Below are 23,264 nucleotides of genomic sequence, written 5' to 3' on the forward strand. Positions count from 1 at the left end.
ATTGGGCCTCGCGCTATTGATTTTGAAGTGATCGAGCTACATGGTTCCTTCATCAAAAGACCTTAGTCTAATAGCGAACGCCTTTTTGTTGGTTTACGTGTACGTTAATGTAAGTCTGTCTTTCCGGTCCTATTTACTGCATTTTGTGTACTTCACAACCCAGGATGAATTTTATGTAGTTTGTTATGTGTATTTTCGTGTTCTGTTTACGCACGTATTTTATTTTGGCTTCTCCAAATGCATTTTTCTTGTTACGTCCAATAATAATGCTTCGTTATGCAAGGTGTTAGCGGTCACGCATATCTTTACCGCTTTGAAAATCCTACCAATAGTCTTCATCCACACCTCATTACAATCAACACCTACGCCGAGGATTTAGTGATCTGTTCCTTAAATGTGCGAGGGCTGTCGAATACCATGAAAAGGCGTGAGACCTTTCGCTGGCTCAAGTTAAAAAACTACGCAATTTATTTTCTTCAAGAAGTTCATTGTACTAAAGAGAAAGAGATCTTGTGGACTTCAGAATGGGGTTTCTCAGCTGTTTTTAGCAGCTATTCAAGTGCTAGTGCCGGAACTTGTATACTTTTTAACAATAATTTTGAACACAAAATTCTGAAACAATTCTCTGATCCAGAGGGAAGATTTGTCATAGTAGACATCAAAACAGAGGATAAGACTTTGACCTTAGTAAATGTTTATGCGCCAAATGACGATAACCCCACCTTCTTTAAAAGTGTGCTCAATCAGCTTCTCTCTTTCGACTGCGAAGAGATAGTCCTCGGAGGTGATTATAACTTGGTCCTGGAAGTTGAAAAAGACAAATCTGGGGGAAACCCGACCACTCATAAAAATTCGTTAAAAGAAGTTCGGTACATTGCTAGCCTGTTAGATTTAGTAGATATCTGGCGTGCCCTTAATCCAGATGTCAAACGATTCACCTGGAGAAGGAGGAAACCCGATGTGCACTGTCGTTTAGACTTCTTTTTGACCAGTTCCAGTTTAAGTACAACGATTACAAAAGCGGACATTCTACCTGGCTATAAAACTGACCATTCTCTAATAACACTACATCTCGCAAATAATAAAAATCCTAGGGGACCAGGTTTCTGGAAACTGAATACCTCCTTCTTGTTAGATAGCGAGTATGTTGACTTAATCAAGGAAACAATCAATGATGTGGCGAATGATTACAAAAATGACACAGAGGTTGACGCCGTTCTCCTTTGGGACACTATGAAAATGCAAATTCGATCAAGCTCCCTTCACTACGCAAAGAAAAAGAAAACCAAAATGAAATCACAGGAGTCAAGCTTAGAAACCGATATATTATCTCTTCAAAAGAAACTGGAAGAAAACAATCTCTCGGAAACAGACAAAACTAACATTTCTAACGAATTAGATATTAAGATTCTCCAGAAAGAAGAAATATCGAAATATAAAACCCGTGGAACAATTATAAGATCCAAGTCTCGCTGGTATAATGAAGGAGAAAAAAACACAAAATATTTTCTGAATTTGGAAAAAAGACATTTTAATAAAAAAACCATTAAAAACCTTCAGCTAGATGACAATAGTACCATTAAGACGGACACTGAGATATTAAAAGAGGCAAAATCCTTCTACCAATCACTGTATTCTTCCTGCAATCCACAAGTTAATGCAGAGCTTGAGGACATCTTTTTCCCAGAAGGAAATACCCTGTTGCTAGAGGCGCACGAACAAAAAGAATGCGAAGGTCTATTGACCGAAGCTGAATGCTTAGAAAGCCTGAAATCAATGGAAGCAAACAAAAGCCCTGGAAGTGACGGCCTCCCAGCCGAATTTTACAAGGTTTTCTGGAAAGACATACATCATTATCTTCTAAACGCACTAAATTGTGCATATGCAAACGGCCTTCTATCAATTACTCAAAGGAGAGGATTAATCACCCTCATACCAAAGAAGAACAAACCTGCTCATTTCTTAAAGAACTGGAGACCAATTACACTTCTTAATTGTGATTGCAAAATAGCAGCCAAATCCATTGCTAACCGAGTACGTAAAGTCCTACCAAAGATAATCAACAACGATCAGACCGGCTTTTTAAAAAACAGATTTATTGGAGAGAACATCAGACTTCTCGATAGTATAATAAATTACACAGATACAGAACAAATCCCTGGCCTTCTATTATTTGTCGACTTCGAGAAGGCCTTCGATAGTGTAGAATGGAGCTTTATTGAGAAAACTCTAAAATACTATAACTTTGGAACATCCTTGATTGCATGGGTAAAATTATTTTACACTGATATAAGCAGTTGTATCCAAAACAACGGATGGTCCTCCGATTTCTTTACGTTAAGTCGCGGTGTGAGACAGGGCTGCCCTCTTTCCCCTTATTTGTTTATTTTATGTGCAGAAATATTGGGTAGCACAGTAAGGAAGGATAATGAAATTCGTGGAATCACGATCCGGGGCACTGAGTGCAAACTCTCGCAATACGCAGATGATACGACAGTGATTTTAGATGGCTCACAATCCTCCTTTTCTAGAACTCTATACTTACTTGACGCATTTGCTTTGATATCCGGCTTGAAAGTTAACTACGACAAAACGGAAGCCCTCTGGATCGGATCATCGAAAAATTCAAATGCAGTATTACTCTCTAACAAACCTATAACATGGGCTGAGAGAAAGGTTTACGCCTTGGGAGTCTGGTTTTCGACTGTAGAGAAAAACGCTTTTTACGATAATTTTTCCGAAAAAATTGAGAGAATAAAAAACATCCTAAATAGCTGGTCTGCAAGAAGGTTGACTCTTCTAGGTAAAATTACGATCATTAAATCTCTGGCAGTATCGCAAATTGTGCATGTTCTATCCTCTCTCCCAACGCATCAAGGTGCACTTAAAGAAATTAATTCTTTGTTGTATGATTTTCTCTGGGACAAAAAAGGGGATAAAATCAAAAGAGTGGAAATGATTAATGACTACGATAAAGGGGGTCTCAAGATGATAGATGTTCAAAGTTTTAATGAATCTCTGAAAATGAAGTGGATACAAGGTTACTTAAATAATGATAATCAGGGGAAATGGAAGCTTTTCGTTGATTACTACCTCCAGAAGCATGGAGGCAAAGCAGTGTTTTTAAGTAACCTTAAACCGCAAGACGTTTTACAGCTTAACATAAAGGATCCTTTTTTGAGGGAAATTATCGAACACTGGACCAATTTAAATTACAGAGAGAAGAACCTTGATTTTGACTCTATGTTTTTATGGCATAACTCACTAATCAGAATAGAGAACCGACCTTTCTTTTACAAAGCCTGGTTCAAGGCAGGGGTAACAGAAGTTAAAGATCTACTTAACAAAGATCAGACTTTCTTAAGCTATAATGCATTCATAGATAAATATAATATTAAAACTAATTATCTTGAGTACTTTAAAGTTATATCGGCGCTAAAACAATTTAAGAAATCATGCTCACCAGTCTTACACAACTCTCTTTCAAATGATATAGCCATTCTTCTGTCTCATTCAAATATTTGCAAAGAATTTTATAGACGCCTTGTCCAAAAAAAGGCTTCCACACCATTGCGGAGTGAAGAAAAATGGCTTTCTGAAGGGAGTATAGTTCAAGATTCGATCATTAACTGGAAAAAAACTTATTATTTACCATTCCTCTGTACAAGAGAAACAAAGCTTAGAGCATTCCAGTTTAAGTTTCTTCATAGACGAATTGCTACAAACGACTTTCTCTGCAAGATAGGTATAAAACAAGTCGACACCTGCTCCTTTTGTGGTGAAACTACTGAAACTCTGGTTCACCTGTTTTGGCACTGCAAACATACTCAGGCATTCTGGAAAAGTTTATTTGAATGGATATCCCAACACCTTCAAGATTTGAAAGACATTTCTCTCTCTCCCACTCTCTGTTTAGGCTTAATTAACGATGTCTCACATCTACTTTTACATCACTCACTTCTTATTGCTAGACATTATATATACAACTGTAAACTGAGAAACATCATACCCAAGGTGCAACTATATAAACAATTGCTCATGAACTCCATGAAAATTGAAAAGCAAATCGCTTTAGATAATAATACCCTAAATTCTTTTAAAAAGAAATGGAGCCCATTGAAGAACGCCCTCCAGTCCCAAATGATCAATTAAAATCCAATAAGTTAATAACGAAGATTAGTAAGTAGGCGGTAAGCTATGTTGCTGTACATAATGTGAAGTAACAATTGGATGTAATTAGGTAGTTTAAATTTAGTCGTGAGTTAGTATATATTGTAAGTAGCCGTAATTGTAAGGAGCGAAAGCCATTTTACTGTCTGATATGTGTTGAATTGTAATTAGAGTCTTGTATTGTTAGTAGACAAGTGTAAGTAACCAGTAAGCACTGTATTGTTGGTAGAATACTGTATTGTCCAGTGATGTATTTAGCCCGTAATGTAAGTAATGTGTTTTTGCAAATAAATGGCTATTAAAAAAAAAAAAAAAAAAAAAAAAAAAAAAAGAAATTTTGAAAAGAACCCCAGAAGGGTACTAGAATCATATTCCATAGGTAGGGTTCCTATTAAATATTTGTTTTATTTACTTCTGACAGGAATCAGGTTCAAAAATAAGTTAAACTTGCTGACTTACATTTTAAGGGTAATACCCCAAAATGTTATGTATATAGCTACATGTAGTAGCTATTGGGCTATAAAATTTTTATAACCCAATTAGCTTTATACAAGACAGAGTCAACAACGTAATTCTTTTACATATTTTGGAGCCAAAGTCTGGAACTGTTTTCCATCTTAAGTGTGTAAATTGCTTAAACCTGTTTTCAAAAAGAAAATCCTTGAAGCACTTTTTGGTAGGAGGAATATGTTGAGGCACCTGTTCTGTTACTAATGAATTCCTATCTTCCATACCTGTGTACCAGTATATAGAAATTCCATGTAATTGACACCTCAATGTTCTTCTCGTTCATGCTAAAGCATCATTCCTTGTTTTGTTTTGTAGGTAAAAAATTATCGTAAGGATGGCTACACTTGGAAGAAAAGAAGGTCGGGAAATACTATCAGGGAGGATCACACCAGACTCAAAGTGGATGGAATTGAGGTACACTTGGATGTGTCAATAATAAACCTAGGGTCAGAGCAAGATGGTGCAAGATGTTCATCTCTGTCCACCCTTGTGATTTACACTGCACAATACTGTTGCTTCATTTCAATGATAAGTTCACCAACAAAGACAACAAATTCTGGATTAACTTTGTTTGAGGAGGACATAAATGAAATGAGATGATTGATCCACAGAATGAGGGGTCGCTGCTACCATACTGAGAAACAGGACTTATCTGAAACTTACTTTGCAAATAAATAAACTGCATGCACTGTGAGACATTTTCATGTTTATTTTCAAAAAAAGCTAATGCCCCGGGGTCAGGTTGGGAGAAGGCAGGGGGAAAGGGGAGGGGAGGGGGTGGCATGGCACTTTAATTTGGAATTGACTGATGCAGTACTGTAAGGTCAAAAAAGGGGGTAGACTTATAAACAATTCGAGAAAATAACAACCTGTAAGAAGTTTTAAAGACACTTAAATGTTTAACATGAATTTATAATGTTGTTAACTAAAGCAATAATAAAACTAAACATAGTTTTTAAATACACATCATTATTTTAATTTCAACAACACAAGACAAATTATCACATTTTACTGTAATAAAATTTCAATGGAGATAATTTTAGTTCTTGTTTGTTTTTAAATATTTTACATTTATAATTATGTACTAAATTATTCAAAACTTCCTCTGTAGAATTTTCAGGGCAAAAAAGTGCTCCTTCATTAATTATGACTACGTTTTTGTGCCCCAAACAAGTTGAAATTCGAGTCATTTCCTCAGTTTTATAACCCCGTTATTAATCCGACCACCCCGTTAATACGACCACATTTTCAAGGCCTGAAGGTGGTCATATAATGGGGTTCCACTGCATGTTATTTTAATTAGCCAGCTGATCTGCTCCTTATCAGGCCCCGGTTGTTCAAAGAGTGGATAACATTATCCAGCGGATAAAATGTACTCCAACCAATACCATGATTTTATCCACTGGATAGCGACTTACCAGTGGATAGAGATATCCGCTCTTTGAACAAACGGGCCAGGCGGGATTTTTAGACTGGCTTAGAGAAGCTACATAGCACTTCCACTATTGATAAAACACTGCACTTTGCACTTGTATTATTAAATTTTGTTCTTTTTGTCTTGCAGTGTCTTAGTGTCCTGTACACTCACTCTGCTCTTGTGCCAACATTTCATCGTCGCTGCTATTGGATGCTTCAGGTATTACACTTTGTTTGTCAATTGAAACATTTATTTTATGAAGTGCGTGATTTCCAGAGAGAGAAAGAGAATATTTGTCAGTCCAGGATTCAGAAGCTGAATCTACCTAGTAAAGTTATACACTGATCAATGATAATTATTCCAACCCTCAACATCCCCCACCCTCCCACCCCTCAGGCATACCTCTGGCTTTTGCCCATTTTCCTAGCCTGGGGAGTAGGGCATTTGACATGAAAGGCCTTTTGGAGGGTGGGGGAATTTGAACTTTACCTGGATGGGGTGGGGTATTTGAACCTGAAGTCTTAAGTTAATACCATTCTTCTTGTCTGGTGGAACACACGTGGTTCCTGACCCAAGGTCAAGTTCAGGGGGCAAATGTCGCCTTTGTCAGTGATTGTCTCACCAAAAAGAGTCTCCACAAACTTTGGTCGCAGTGTTTTCAAAGTTATGTTCAGAAAATTTGAGTAAATGTGATTGAACCAGTTTCCAAATAGACTATACCAAATATTGGAACATTTGGTTTTGCCAGGAGGAGTAATTTGATCGTCAAATTTGGCCCAGAGGTAGGGCATTTGAACAGCTTTTTGGTCCTGCAGGGAGGGTTTTTTGAGCAAGCCAATTTTCAACAGTTCAAATGCTGGGGGGAGGGGGGTGTGGTGGGGGTACCCGGAGGTGGGGGATGTTGAAACTTTGGAATTGATCAGCGCATTATGTTAAAACAGTGTCAGGTGTGTAAGTACTTAGTCAACAGCCTCCCATACTTATTTGACATGTTCTGTTATTTCTTTTCTCCAGAATCCCCAGATAGTGTTAGTTCATTATTTGAATCTGGTAGACGAATGCAACAAACCCATCACAGTCTCTGTGTACACATCACCTGACAGCCAAGATGACATCTCAGAACAACTGGAAGCCATTTGTAAGCAAATTAAATTGCACTTATCCATGCTTAACTTCTTGACATGCTTTCCATCATTGCCTGAACAAACGGACGACAACTCTTCTGTCGTGCCAGCTTGCTCAAACCATGGGTAATATAGATGAATTATTAGTCTGTCAAAACAACCTTACATGTACGACCCGTACGGTCTGTACATACTGTAAAAGCAAAACTCGCTCAGTTGACGGTTCGTTAAAGTGTATATAACATTTTCTTCTCTTTTTTGCAGTTTTATATATACTGTAAAACGATTCTTAACTTAAAACTTGTATGAAGTTTCCCAAACGCCTTTATTTCCCGTTCGAAACAACGCTATTTTAACCCTCGCTTGTTCACCAAAGGGAATCTTATTTGTCTTTTGTTCTGGGAAGGGAAGCGAAATTGTGGCTTTAAAGCACAAAGCTGTATTTCAGTCGTTTACGCTGTTGATTTCCGCTCCAGCTGTTACTTTTATCAGGGGTACGCAACGGTTTACCTCGCTGAATATCTTGTCGGAAATCCTTAATCGCCTCGGAAATTCTGATTTAGTAGTAAATAAGATATACAGTTTTCTTCTACAAAATGTCAATTCAAAATAACTGTCGTTTTCGGAGAGGCAGATATGTCCGGCGTTAAACATACGAAAAAAGGTCAGCTAGCATTTTCGCAAAGCCAATAACAGCTCGTAAATTTTCGGGGAATGAGATTTAGTTCTCTAAAACTTGCTGCAATTTAAATTTTTCTAGCTAAAGCATCCGAACAGCTTCGACAACATTTGAAGTATTTTGCTTCCTTGTTTTTTGCCTTACATCCAATTTCGATGAATGATATGACCAACCTCCGGCACAATTAAGCTGCAAAGTGGCAATTATTCAAAGGCTTTGTAAACCTTGGTTATTTATAGCTAATTGCGACGCAATTTGTTGTTTCTTTCTTTGTTTCTTGCAGTCTCGATCTATTAGAGTAACATCTTAGATGGATGTAGTAGCTGCTACCTTTGCAATTCGTAATTACGGTTTTAATTACAAGATTTTAGAATTTTGATAATTATGAATAGAGTTTTAGTAGTTGGTATGTTAGTGAGTTATCATTAATTCCTTTTGTATTTTAGATTGTATTTTAGAAAGTTAGAGGTCCCCTATTAGCAGTGGGAATCCCCACTGCTTGATTGTTGCTTGATTCGTTAATAAAGTCATCATTATCATTATCATTATCATTATCATTATCATTATCATTATCATTATCATTATCATTATCATTATCATTATCATTTTCATTATTATTATTATTATTATTATTCTTTCTTAGATTCTGGTGTTTCCCAGGATGTGAAGCCGGACGTCACGGTAAGCATTTTTTGTTAATAAAGGGGACAGACTACAAGAGAGCAAATACGATACGTTTAGCTTACAAAAATAGTGTTTCACTTTGGAGTGTAAAATATTGCTGCTTAGGAATCTTTGCCAGGAGCTCAAAAATTCGGTAAGTAAGATTCTGTTACTTTGCTAAAATTTTCTTTGATTTGAACATTCGGCTAAAAAGTCCAAACGGATTAAATCGTGTTAGCTTGCCGAAAAAGCTCTTGAAAATGTCCTAAATCAACCTGAGTAAATAGATAAAGGTATTTTAAGTATTATGGTTAAACGTCTCCGTTGCTTGCCTTGTGGAATGTGTTGCACAACTTAAAATCCTCAAATAGAAGTTGAATGGCGTGAAGGAAAAAGGGCGTAAGTGAGGAATTTAGAGATTATTGAGTTTTGCTTGAAATTTTAGCATACACTATTCTTAAATTCTCGTGTCTAAAAGCACTAGGTGTTTGTCTTTCGTCGAACCTTATGATTATTAAAATACAGGTTTTTGCGATAGAGCAAATGTATTTTTACGCATGCGTACTAGTATTGTTTCCCGAGAGTCGATATGTCGATTCTGGGTGCCAGTAAATGAGCATTATTGGTGCAATATTAAAGTTTTGATTGCATGCCTGGACAGTTTATTTTATAACTTAAATTCGCAGGTTTCCGAGGAGAGTCCCCCTGGATCACCATCTTCTTCAGAGGAAGGCGATAATTCCTCATCGAAGGGCAAAAAGAATCGAAAACGAAACAAGTCAGTCTACAAAATTTCCATTTCACCAAACAAGAGCGTCCAAGCCAAAGCGCGAGCAGGGAAACTGCGCATCAAAATGATTAAAGTCACGAAAAACGAACAAGGCCGTTTGACGGTGACAGGGCATAGAGAAGGGTCGCCTTCGTTGGAGGAAGAAAATTCATCTCTCGAAGGAAACGATTCCGGGACAGTAGATGACCACGGTCAGATCACGTGTCACCCAGCGGTTACCGCACGTAGCTCACGTGATAATCATGTGTTTCTCAACGGTGTACAAAACTTGTCTCAGCAGCAGTCTCCAAGAGACGTTTCGTCCATACTTTCCGTCGTTCCCATGGTAACAAATCCATCGATGCCAACATTGTCGTATCAGGTGCCGAGTTCGGTTCACGCTAGCGCGACTAATGTCACCCCGTCATCGAGTTCTCAATTTCTTCCGCAAAATCAGATATCAAACGCAATTGCCATTAACCAGCTCGCTCAAGAGCCCTCTCAAAACACTGGAATCCAGTGGAATTCAGTCTTTGTGCATCCTCGTGTGGCCGAGTTAGGCAGCAGTCCATCCAGTGATTACGGCAGTTATATGTCAGATGCTGGTACCCGGCTTAGTTTCTCGGGTTCGGATTCTTTGAGTGGTGGAATGCCCGCTCAAAATATTCCAGACTCTGATCAATGTTTGTTTGATGGTCCATTCAGGGTCCCCCTCCCTGTGGATCGAGACAGCCAATCACATCTCGCCGACTCCGCAAAAAGGGACCAGGGAACTTGGTCGCTGACCGATTGCAGCCCCTCAACATCCCAATCTAGCGGCAATGATGTGCCTGTTGACATGACCGATTTAGCGCATTTGGATTCGCTCGAGTTTGATGACATGTTCGATTGTGATCTGAGTAACGTGATACCAGAATGTTTCAATGATTGCCTGAACTCGCCCCCAAAAGATACCAGTAGTGTCACCACAACATCCACCAGCCTTAGCCTTGGGTCAAGTTTCTCCACAACTATAAACGCAGCGCCACAGTCGCCTCCTCTAACGTCGAGCCATTTCACTTCAGGCAGTCAAGGCGATCAGCAAGCAGGGGGATTCCCTCAAGTTAACACTTCCGGTTTGTCATCCACCACCTATGTGTTCGTCAAACCTGTCAGTCCGGTGAGAAGCACCGTTGTGACGTCATGTTTTGTGAACTTCAGTAAGAATACCATTTCGTCATCATCCGGGACACCAGCTGGTGGGACTAATGCCCAGGCTCCTAATCGTGGCAGGCATGAGTGCAGGGAAGTAAACATGGCGGATGTATCGGAAAGTCGAACAGTCTCCCAACCCTCGCCAAGCCAAGTTTCTCTTGCTTCTTCCTCGAGTCAGTTTTCTAACCAGCGGTCTACTGTTCCACTGCCAAGCGACATAAACAATAATCCATCACGCATATCCAATGCAGGAAAAACCGCTGGCATTTCTTCCACGCATCCGGGAAATCATGTGGTTCCAGTCTCCGCTCGCATTACTGATTTCTCCCCTGAGTGGTGTTACCCTGAAGGCGGTGCTAAAGTGCTCATCACTGGTGAATGGAGAATGGAGCAAGGCGCCTATACGTGTTTATTTGACGGCTGTAGCGTGCCCGCGATCCTGTACCAATCCGGCGTCCTTCGATGTTTTTGTCCTCCGCACGATCCAGGCCTGGTTACTTTGCAAGTAGCTTGCAATGGGTTTATCGTCAGCAACGCGTGCGTGTTTGAGTACCGTGCACGTGATTCGCCCATGGGCAACGCGAGCTGTCACGAATGGCTGGCGACTGATAATGACCGGTTTAAACTGGCTTTACTGGATCGCTTAGAGAGACTAGAATCCAGGCTCAATGCGAGCCAACCAAATAATTCTGAGAATCAGACACAAGGTAAACAGTGCATGACATTTGAAGATCGGCTCATTGTTGCTTGCGAGATCCTCCAGCGAGCAACCACCTCAGTCAGAAACCCATTAAAAAGTGAGAAGCCATTCCGCGGCATGACGCTGCTTCACTTGTCCGCGGCGCTTGGTTACAACAGGCTTGTTTGCACGCTGCTCAAGTTATGGCGCGACAGTAAAAGCGCACTTGTTAGGGACGAAGTAAATCCACTTAGGAAGGACGAGTTTGCCTGTACGCCCCTCACGTGGGCATGCGCACTGGGTCAGACGGACACAGCGCTTGTATTATTGGAGTCTGAACCTAAAGCGTTACTGGAGCCTGATGCGCGGGGCCGTATGCCTCTTCAGTTGGCCAGAGACAGGGGCTTCTTAGATGTAGTGGACATGATCGAGGATTTCATTATGGGTGTCCCTAACAGGTGGGTTTGGTTATCACCATTAAGCACTTTTTCATTGCTTTTTAGGCTAGAGATATCTGGCAAAAATTTATTGGTTAGTGATACAATAACATTTGACCTTTCCAGCCATCGTGTATCTAAAAATTTTGTCTAGGGTTTGAGTTTTTTTTTAGACTGATGCCCGGAAACCTCAAACGGAAATGCGCGATTCCTTGATCTCATCGTAGCTACTTAACTCAATCGATAAAATCTTTCGAAAAGGTGTGACCGAACTCTTGTTCAACCACGGTAATTCCTGTCATGTTTCAGTCCATTTTAAACGGCCTTAAGGTGACTCGACCCAGTTATTTTTTGGTGGTACCACCCTACTTTGAAGCTCCCTGGTATCCCCACCTTTACTTTTATCGTAAGTGTAACACATAGAATGTATAACAAATAGATCAATCTACAATATAGCAAAAAAATTTTGGCGATCGGAGTAAATGTCACGTGGTTATACTGCCACGCCCCTTTGAGGTCTGAGTCGAAATTCTGCTGTTGCCGGCTTTTTTTCGTGAGAATCTCTCGGCTACACATAGTGCGCATTAGTGCCTTGCGCTGAACAAAGTTTCAACAAAATCGCAAAGACCCAATTCGAGAAATTTAGCGCTTTCCAAATTTAGGTCATAATTTATGTAAAAAATGGTAAGCACACTTTAAACGATTATATCTAATAAACTATGAGATTTATTCCTTTATTTTGGGGATCTTTATAACAGGTGGGCCCTTGCAAGTCAGCAGAAAGCTTTAGGGTCTTGTAAATGCGCCCGATTTCGAGCAATGCAAACATATAGAAATTATAGTTTAAGCTATTTGTTGACGCTTGTCAACGTTTCAGAGTCCTCCTCACTAAAAAAGTATTTTCTTAAAAATTCGTAGTTTTTTTTCCTTCAATTTTTTTCAGGGCTACAATTGATTAACTAACTATCCGGATTCTGAATTTCATGGTCATTGAAAAACTGTAACATTATCTTCTATAAGCCCAAACTTGAGTAAACATTGAAGATTTTTAGCGTTTTGGCTGAGATTGTGCTTTGGGAGTTTTCTATTGTTTCGAGTCTGTCATGATACAGCATTCTTGTTCAGCACGCGTGCAATGACCACGCTTGCTTGACTTCCGAATGCACTCATTGGACATTGAACGCGTGCTTAACAAGAATGCTGTATCATGACAGACTCGAAACAATAGGAAACTCCCAAAGCACAAACTCAACCAAAACGCTAAAAATCATCAATGTTTACTCAAGTTTGGGCTTATAGAAAATGATGTCACAGTTTTTCAATGACCATGGAATTCAGAATCCGGGTAGTTAGTCAATCAATTGTGGCCCTGAAAAAAATTGAAGGAAAAAAAACTACGAATTTTTAAGAAAATACTTTTTTAGTGAGGAGGACTCTGAAACGTTGACAAGCGTCAACAAATAGCTAAAACTAGAATTTCTATATGTTTGCATCGCTCGAAATGGGGCGCATTTACAAGGCGCTAAAGCTTTTTGCTGATTTGCAAGGACCCATTTGTTATAAAGATCCCCAAAATAAAGGAATAAATCTCATAGTTTATTAGATATAATCGTTTAAAGTGTGCTTACCATTTTTACATAAATTATGACCTAAATTTGGAAAGCGCTAAATTTCTCGAATTGGGTCTTTGCGGTTTTGTTGAAACTTTGTTCAGCGCAAGGCACTAATGCGCACTATGTGTAGCCGAGAGATTCTCACGAAAAAAAGCCGGTAACAGCAGAATTTCGACTCAGACCTCAAAGGGGCGTGGCACTATAACCACGTGACATTTACTCCGATCGCCAAAATGTTTTTGCTATATTGTAGATTGATCTATATGTTATCCATTCTGTGTGTTAAACTTACGATAAAAACAAAGGTGGGAATACCAGAGAGCTTCAAAGTAGGGTGGTACCGCCAAAAAATAACTGGGTCGAGTCACCTTAAATAAAAACGTTGTAAGTGGTATCTTTTAATTACACGGATCGCTTTTCTCTAGCAGATGACTTAAGCGAAACATAGCTTGGTGGCTGGGACATGCGCCTGTGTGCGGAGGCTCATGAGCTCGATTCCCGTCGGGGCTTGGATTTGTTGTTTTTATTTTCTTTTTTTTTGCCCCATGCTTACGATAGAACCTTTTTTCTTTCATATTCTATACAGGCGCGTATTTCTGGACATGGGCCATGATTCGGACGGCACGCCATCTCCCATGGCCTCATCTAGCGAGAACTCTCCACGGCCTGCTTCCCTGGCCTCTCATTCCAGTGTCCTTCTTGCGGCCCCTGTGGATACTGCTATGGCTGAGCGAGCGAACTCGCCCATGTCTGTCGATGAAGAAGGAGAAACAGAGCCGCCGATGAACAAAAAGGCGGCGAATACTTTGGCGAAAACCTTAGTGCAGATACACTCCATGATCAACGAAGCTGAACAAGAAGCGGAACTCAGTCACCGCATATCCGGGCATTTATCTCCTCTTCACGAAAACACTGAACTGGTTACATCCGGGACTTGGGGCACGACAGTGAGGCTGCGCACGTTTAGCTCTGCCTCGTCCCAGTCCTCCCCTCTGACGCCTTGCTCGTCCAAGTCTTCCCTCTCACCAGGCTCTCCCGGCTTTCTAAACTCACCCCATTCGTCTCCCGTCGGACCGGATACTACTGAATTCCAGGAGTTCATCTCAAGCTCTCGGAAATTGCTGGAAAGGGATTTGTCGGATCTGACGTTGACCGACCGTGAACAGTGGGAACTATACGAGGCTGCCAAGATCATACAGAACGCTTACAGAAACTACAAGGTAAGTAAGCTCTAACTGAAAATTTCCTAATGTAAATGATCTTTCGGCTGGCAACTACCTCGGGCGACTCTACTTTCCAATTACGATTAGCTTAGCAATGGACAACCAAGCAAAAAATGTGGCAATTTTCCAGAACTGTATATAACTTTCTTGCTAGTTTTTGGAGCTAGTAATTTCGCGGTTGCGTTTTAATAGAGGCTTCCTGTTGTCATAATAATTGTGTTCTTTCCTCTGTTGATATATTTTCGTGAAACATCCTCTAACTGCTTTGATTTTTATTGTTTCAGACACGACGTCATCAACAAGAGCAGGAAATAGAAGCAGCCATTTTAATCCAGCACCATTATCGCAGATATAAAGAGGTGCGTAATTGCAGGACTATTTTTGAGTTACCTTGTGCTTCCGTTTCAAAGCAAGTGCGAAACCTTTGGTTTCAAAATGTCCTTTTGGGTGGTCAACCGTTGAGTTAAAGTAAATCAAGATTGCTTTGGTTTTGGATGTAATTCTTCGTTTTGTGATTGGTTAAAAACGTCCGCGCTTTTCTGTCAACCAATTAGGAATTACTCTAAAAAAAGAAAAAAAAAAAAGCACAGGAAAACTTGCTTGCCCGCGTTTTCTCGCGCTTGGCACCTGTTAATTGTACATGGGAACCCGTTAATAAGACCAGCGACTTGCCATGAAATTTTGCCGATATGCCAATAATATTAAATCAATCCTTATTTTTACTGACAGTACATCGCGTTCAAGAAGATGACTCGTGCAGCCCTGATCATTCAAAGCCAGTATCGTACGTACCGCGAGCACGAGAGATTTAAGAAAAGTCGACGAGCCGCTGCGATTATTCAGAACACTTTCAGGAGTTACCGCGAGCGACGACGGTCCTCACAGAGACGGCGAGAACAGAGGCAAAGCAAGCGGCAAGAGATGCGATATATGCAGAAGGCTTCCAACAGGTAAAACACTGTTGTTGGTGTCTGTTTCAGGTACACTGTCTATTGCTGCCTCCTGTCTCCCGTGTGCTTCTCTGTATTACTCTTTAAGGGGCATTCAACGGTTCCTTTCGGTGGTTTATTTGGCCGGAAAGACATTACCCGCCAAAGAAATTCGTATCAAATTGGCCATTTTACAGTTGTGTGCTTAGTGACCTGGTCTTGGATTAGAAACGAGGCTGGGGGTGACCTTTTTTTGATACAGACCTCACTGCTTTTCATATGTAAATGCAAACTAGTTAGCATAAGAACAGCATGATCTACATATGAAAAGCAGTGAGATTTGTGTCAAAACAAGGTCACCCCCAGCCTCGCTTACAATCTAAGACCAGGTCACTTAGGACCCAACTGTAAAATGGGCTGTTGTGAAATAATCTCTAGTGTTTTCATTAGCGAAAGGTCACCTCAAACGTTCGCAAAGCTGCAAAACTAAACCCTTTTGTTTTCTTAGGGGCAAAAACGTTGTTAAAAGTGCGAAGAAAAGGTCAGCTAGCATTTTCGGAAAGCTAACAGCAACTCGTATAAGATTCGTTTCCCTAAAATTTTTGGCAATTTAAATTTTAAGCTGAAGAATTCGAACAGTTCAAACTGTATTGGCTTACACAAATTTGCCTTTTTAAAGGACACAATATGATGTGGAAATGCAGTACACGACATCTTAACTACTTTGCTTTAATGGTGGGTTCCCCGGCTGTTTGTTTCTTCCTTTGTGTATGCCTCTGATTCTGTCTCTCCCTGGTTGTTTGTATGTATCTCTGTCTGTCTGACAGTTTCTTTTTGTCTGTTTCTCATTTCTCTTCGTCATATGACGTGGTAATGACGTCATGATTGCCAAATGGCGGCCATTGTGGATGCGCCATCTTGGATTTTCTCGATTTCGCAAATACTTCAGGAAAGCGCCAAAACTAAACGAAAAGTAATTAGAACCAATAAAGAAACACTACAACGGCTAAAAAGGGATTTTCCATTTTCTGAAAAACTGTCTGTTAAATGTTGGTTGCTATGGTAATATCAAAGTCAATGAACACTAACCGATCACCCAAAATTTCCCAGGTAAATGTTTGAAAAACTCCCGAAGTTTCATGGCGTAAACGCAAATGTTAAAAAAGGTTTTTCAGGTGCAAAGTTCCCTCGGGCAGAAAATTATAGACAAAAAAATTTCCGGCTTCTTTTAATTTGTTGTTTGCTTTATGTAAATGTTATGAAGTTACAATTTGTTTCCTTTTCTCTCTTCTAGATCCAAAGACAACTCCTGAAGTCAAATGAATCTCGTTTGCTCTTCAACAATATTGAGCGCTGTTCCTCTGGGCACAATGATCGACATACAAGAGATAGCTTGTTCTGCCATCCCCAGTTTCTCCCATCAAAGATAAAAAATCTTTAAATTAATAATTTATTCACTAATTTATAAGTAAGTCTGACTTGCATAAATATGTGTCGTCCTAACGTATTCCTGAATTCAGCTGAGAATAATTCAGTTTGACTTCATTTTCTAGCATGACTTAAGTCTTTCCTTACCCCTAAAAGGAAAAATTCGTAGATGTTTTCCCGTTGGAACGCGCACAACATTTAAAAAAGCAAAGTGAGTTTCTAAGAAGAAATCTGTTCTGAAATTTTTTTCATACACATTTTGCTTCCACGTCAAAATTTTCAGTGTAAAAGCACTGTTAAATCTTTACAGCGTATGTTGTTTGAGAAACAGTTGTAGGAAAAATGGAGCACTGTGTGTTCTTCTCGATTCCCGTAGGCCCTAGCACATTTGGCCAATCAGGTTTGTTTTCCCTTTGCTGAGTCGGTGAATTTTTTTCTGCTAAATGCATAACTCTGAAGTGTCTTTGATTTTAGCAACAATTTGTTTTTCTCACTTTTTGACAACAAAACCTCCGCACCATCGGCACGTGCAATTTATCGGCCCGTGCATGGCTAATTAGAGTATTCCGCTGTCCACACTACCTCGGTTTTTGATTGGTCAAGAAGTAAGGAAACCAACGTAAATTCACGATTTCAAAAATTAATGCATAAACAGCTTTAACAAGTTTACAAGTTTGTGTTTTTTAACTTGAAGTTCAGTTCGCTTCCAACGTTCTGTTTTCTGCAACATTGCTCCGCCCTCTTGCCGTTTCGCTCTGGACTTACGCTATGAATTTTGGTAAATTTCGTTGTCTTCCTCTGCAAAACAACAACGTGAAACGACCAATTCCAAAGTTTTATGGAGAACGAGAGAACACGACGGTGAGTTTTTCGTTTTCTTTTTAAACTTAAAGCCCTGGCCAAACTGAACATGAAAGTTGTTGATAGTTGATGGTAGTCGATGTTAGTTTAAAATTCGCGCGCTCATTTGACCACCAACTAGTGGTAGAATAATTCCAGTAGAATTTGATGTAAACGTCAGTGTTAATTCTCTTATGCAACCGAAGCCGTTGTTTACTAAAAAGAAGTTCGTTGAATGCGTAAACGGGGAAAACGTTTGTTGTGGAAATAAAATGTTTCTGAAAGGAATAAAAAATATTTTTTCTTTGTTTCTGGAAAATAAAAAATTGTTTCCGTAACACATGTTCCATGTGCGCGCAAACGGAGAAGCACTTAGGAAACCATGTTTCCGTAGAAATGTTTCTGAAAAGAATGTTCCCCCGTTCCTAGAGGCCTTAAAACTACTCCTAATCGTTTCGTTTACCAGAAACCAAATCTAGTGAGATCTGGCGAGCCAAATGGCGTGCTCTGTTTAATGGCTGGACATCGTCTTTGCCTTTGAATAGTGCAAAACTAGTCATATTTGGGTATCAGCACGAAACGGCTTTCGAAAATATACAACCTTTGCAAACTTCTCGTTTAGATTACTGTAATGCCTTATATTACGGTCTCCCGTAGTATCTGATTAATAGAGTTTTACTTGTATTGTTATTAACTTATAAGGCTCTTAATGGTCAGGCATCTAGCTACATCAGAAACCTGCTGACTTATAAGAACAACCAGTAACTTGACGAGCCTGTGGCGAATCTGAAAACGTATGGCGATAGGCCATACCCTGTTGCAGGACCGAAACTATGGAACAAATTACCATTGGACATTAGAAAAACATCATCAGTTACCTCCTTATTTAAAACGAAACTCAAGACTTACCTTTTTAACGACGCGTTCGATTTGTAATTTTCTATTTATTGGTGACCTGATTTTGCTGAATGATGATCTAGTTTTTTAACCTATAATTAAGAGTAGTTATAGTACTGTAAAGCGCCATGGACAATTAATGGAGTATGGCGCTTTATAAATGTATTTTGATTTTTTAATTTAATTTAAAATATCAGCATGAATCTTTACGGTCTTGCAGGGCGTGCAGTCGAGTGGTCGTGTAGAAAAAAAATTACTGTCCTGTGTATTGTAGGGTAATTTTTATTTTCATCTTATAGTTGTATGTATAGTCGAGGTATAAATATTTAGTGCATGCGATACAAGGAAATATTTATTAATATAACAGGTGATATCTAATGATATACAGTGTCAAAGTAATTCATTTTAGTTATTTCGATAATTCCGTGGAATAGTTTCGAATACATACATGTCTAATCTCGTCTTCATGCTTTAAAAATATTAATTTGACGTAGTGCGGTTATTGCCGATAAACGTGTCAGCTAAAGGCTGGTTTCCATATGATCGCGGATCGCAGATCGCAATAAGGTCTGCGATCATATGGAAACTACGTCTGCGATCGTCTGCGATCATATGGAAACTACTTCTGCGATCGTCTGCGATCCTGCGATCGCGATCGCAGACGATCGCAGAAGATAGAACCATGCTCTATCTAAAGGCTGGTTTCCATATGATCGCAGACCTTATTGCGATCTGCGATCCGCGATCATATGGAAACCAGCCTTAAGGCTGTCATTTTACGACTCATTTAGATCTTTTTGAATCATTGATGGTTTGTATGTCACGTCATAGCGGCCATGTTGGTGGACAGGTACAATAAGATTTTTCTCCTCTGGGAGTTCACTTCCATTTTTATGCAAACTTTGTGAAAAATTTTCTTTTGTTTTGTCCACCAACATGGCAGCAATGCAAACCACCTATCGTTGCATTTTGTTTGCATTATTTAAAAGACGCGGTTCGACCTTTATGAGGTTCAATTTCAGGTTTGAAACTTTATCAGAAGATTTGGTTGGTTAAGGACGCACTTTTTTGGCAATTCTTATTCCGGTTCTGGAAGAACAGGATACACAGAATGTCAGTTTCCAAAAGAACGCAATTCCACCTATTCCGGTTGAGCTGAGAGCTTCCCCAAAAGAACGTAATTCCTCTTATTTTGAGTGAACCATGTTCCGTTCATTCCGCTATCAAGGGTAGAATGAACTGAATACTATTCTTTTCATTCCTAAAACAGAAAAGCTCATGCAAATTTTAACGCTCATTTTCGCAGGTTTTGTTACTTTTGTTTCCTGAGGTTGTTGTCAGTTTTCTTTTCCAACGGCAAAATTATAAAAGTAATAAAATAAAGCTGCAAGGTGGTGTTTAGAGTTAACACTCCAATAGCAACAACTACAACATCTGTTGATATACAAGATGGTTTCCACTCACAGCATAACACCTGGCGACCGACCATTAGTCAAGAGAGGCAATTTGATTGGCTACGCAAGGTCGTTCAAGTTTTTGATCAACTCAACTGTCCTGGGAGTGCGGGCAGGGAAAATTTGTCGAACTCGTTAGCCAACTGGCTACATAGAAACAGTTCTTTGTTGAAGAGTTCGTGCCCTGGGTTATGCTAAAATAGTTATACGACTTATTCGAGTTTTCGCCTTTCATCAACTGTCAACCCACAGAAACCTTAAGCTTACAGTCAATTTTTTTTAATGGAAGGCCCTAATCAAGGGAGGGGAAAGGAACACATAAAGTAGGAACAAGATTGTATTAATTACAGTACCAACTGTTAATTAATATTGTATGTACAGAAGTGAGCGCGAATTATGTCAATTTAAATACATTAGAGAAACATTTAGGTTTTTTGTTTCCAAGGAAACATCCACGCTTATCAGATAAAAACACTTCAGCAGCTCGATGAGCCCAAGTAAGGAACAGACACTGTACAACGGTATGTTTAAATGAGGATTGCGTGGTACGTAGAAAGTGCCTGAGATACATTTTTATGTGTCACGCGACAAGGAAAACGCATTTATTGTAAATCATTGATTGTATTTATTACCGTCATCACCACATTCAATCATTTTGTATTATTTAATTATTTCCAGGGATGCATCAGTCCTTGTAGGTGTATGCTGTAAAAGTGAGTCATCTTTTGCGGTGGTCGCACCGGGCATTAAATGAACCAAACAGAACTGAGTTGTTTGCTAGTGACTTGTGTCAGTATCAGTTACATACTTGTAAGACAAATTAGTTTCACTGATCGGAAAGTCGTAAAAATTAACTGGCATGGACTTCCGAATTGGACAAGGAAGTGGCGAAAGTATTTTTTTCGAACTTTTTAAGTTTGAAAAGAAAAAAATAAGTTAAAGTATGTACTAGTCCAGGACTAGTGTACGCTAGAGCACATCAACTGTCACATGGAACACAACATGATACCCGACTGGTCGGTCGCAGATTGTAGATATTTTAGTAAAAACAAAAAAGGAACATAATTTTTACATTTAAAATTAGCGGGAGATCTAATCTTTTGATTGTCTCCTAATCAGCGCCTTATCAAGTTAAAAATAAAAGCAAACTCGTATATGAGGTTTGAATGTGTGCTTTTGCTAATGGAATCGACGGTTTCCTTCCATTTTGACTCCTTCTTAGCTGGAATAGTAATTTTTCCATTCGTGGTAGCCTGGAAACGAGCGAGGAAAGTTCGAGCTAGAGCCTGGAGACAAGACAACATTTCTGGTTCGGTTCGGGACAGGAGGCTCTGGGGACGAGAATGATTCGGTTTAACACCGGCTGAAAAGAGGACTCCGACTGATTGATTTAGAGGTTGATTTGGTAAGTTAGTTACATTTTTAAGGTTATTGTACACCGCTCCAACCACTCGTTTTCTTCCGATTGTTGTGTTGAATTTTAATAGTTTGTAGATAACACGTTTACCAAACAGAGTTTGAGAGAAGTTTGTAAGCGAAAGCAGCCACGCCCACGAAATGCTGATAAGGTTATGAAGATTAATTTTGTAGCTCATGATATAATTTTGTTTTTGTTTAAGACCTCCCTGTCCCCCTAGAAAATTCCAATGACCTTCCATGAGGTCCGTGTGGGTATGGATTTTTACTGGAACTGCACATTATAAGGACAAACAATAACATAAGAACATGTTTATTATTAATCATGGTGTGCAAAGCTGGGGCACAACGCCCCATCCTCTTGTTTTAACTGCTTACAATGAACTTAATTGTGACCAAGTGTGAAATGAGGTAAAATTTCATGATTGTCAGATTTTAATGATGATGATAACAGTTCAGTTGTACTGGAGATCTTTTTCCTCTTAAATCTCGAACTCTTGTGTGCCTCCTTTTCACAACTGCTTTGGTTGTGTACAGTTATGGCTAGTTAATAATGATAATAGGACTGAGTGGAGTCCAATTCGGTCTGTATTCCTACAAGTGATAAACAAAATCAGACGACTGTGAAGCAGGAGTCTGATTTGTTTCATCCCGAGTATGATTACAAACTGAACTGGATGACACAAAGTCCAGTTACCAATTAATCATAAGCATTACAATTTGGAGAACAAATGGCTGCAACAAATAAACAAAGAACTTTTTACAATATTGAGACGTTTCAGAGAATGTAGAAACAACCACTTTATCTACAAAATTATATGTGGGAAAAAGGATCCTTGTCAAGTGCAACTGTCCTATTACAGCGCACGCATTGATGTGTGCTGTCCAATTACTTAGGCATGACGCATACACTGTTCAATTAATGCTCATATCATGGTTGTTGATAGCCAATCAGAGAATCAGACAATTTGTTATACTGTAGTTATGATTAATCTTAATATATTAAAAATAGCTGATCAACAGAAAGTTAACCAAGGAATATTGATGCATTATGTATTGAAAAATGGTAGTAAATTTAAAATATGTAGGTTATAAAAATGTTTTGCACAAGATATTTATTGAAACCACTAATGCTATATGTTTTTTCCATGACATACATGTGCAGTAGTTGCTCTTTTTCTGGGAAATCATATTTCTCTGTCACAGATAAAAGGCACAAATAATGCGATGGGTTACACATTTTGAATTTATCTCGATTTATAATTATTTCACTACAGCCAACCTCACTGAATGCCATGTTCACCTTCCAGGTTGATTTTGTCTGAGCACTGGAGCTCTTTGATTTAATTTCGCTGCCCCAAATTTTTCACCTCTCCATCCCCAGGGGGCTGGGGAGGGGGGTTTTACTCAGGTATATTAGTGATGGGAATGTGCAAAGACCTTGTCAGTTTGAAATTAGTGCAGCTTTTTTGGGCTGGAAACTTTGTGGTGGTGACTTTCCTTGGGTGAGATGTTTTTGGTAACAACTTTTTTTTTTGAAGGGAAGGGGGGGGGGGGGGGCGGGGGGGGGTTTACAGCAAACGAAAGCTTGTCATTTTTATGTCAAACAATAGTATCAGTCCTTTTTTTTTTTCAATAGGACTTTTTGGGGTTGCATTCTGGGCCAGTGGACTGTTTTAGTCCGGGTGTAGCCTAATGCAACTTCAATACCTTACCTTTGCATATACATATTGACTATTGCAGCAAAAGTACTGTAAATTACTATATAAAATTTATCAACCAGACAGCTTCCCGACTATGGAATGATGTTAAAAATATAGCT

General features: G+C 39.3%; 2 protein-coding genes across 2 annotated transcripts in view; both read left to right on the forward strand.

Moving 5' to 3' along the window:
- LOC146484497 (uncharacterized) overlaps positions 1-6 on the forward strand; it is a 1,256-nt gene extending 1,250 nt beyond the window's left edge. The window contains exon 1 of the mRNA XM_085104508.1: positions 1-6. This exon is cut by the window's left edge and continues 1,250 nt beyond it. The gene's annotated coding sequence lies outside the window, so the exon portion shown is untranslated.
- The window catches only part of LOC146484496 (calmodulin-binding transcription activator 1-like), a 26,376-nt gene extending 8,346 nt beyond the window's left edge, over positions 1-18,030 (forward strand). The window contains exons 4-12 of the mRNA XM_085104567.1: positions 4,996-5,094; positions 6,245-6,316; positions 7,112-7,235; positions 8,544-8,581; positions 9,250-11,663; positions 13,842-14,475; positions 14,763-14,837; positions 15,208-15,428; positions 16,702-18,030. Coding sequence (XP_084960693.1) covers positions 4,996-5,094; positions 6,245-6,316; positions 7,112-7,235; positions 8,544-8,581; positions 9,250-11,663; positions 13,842-14,475; positions 14,763-14,837; positions 15,208-15,428; positions 16,702-16,720 — 3,696 coding nt within the window. The 3' untranslated portion in view covers positions 16,721-18,030. The remainder of the gene's footprint in view (positions 1-4,995; positions 5,095-6,244; positions 6,317-7,111; positions 7,236-8,543; positions 8,582-9,249; positions 11,664-13,841; positions 14,476-14,762; positions 14,838-15,207; positions 15,429-16,701) is intronic.
- The last annotated feature ends 5,234 nt before the right edge of the window (positions 18,031-23,264 follow it).

The sequence above is a fragment of the Pavona decussata genome, unplaced genomic scaffold (genome assembly GCF_977016875.1).
Source record: "Pavona decussata unplaced genomic scaffold, jaPavDecu1.1 SCAFFOLD_32, whole genome shotgun sequence".
Taxonomy (NCBI): Eukaryota; Metazoa; Cnidaria; class Anthozoa; order Scleractinia; family Agariciidae; genus Pavona; species Pavona decussata.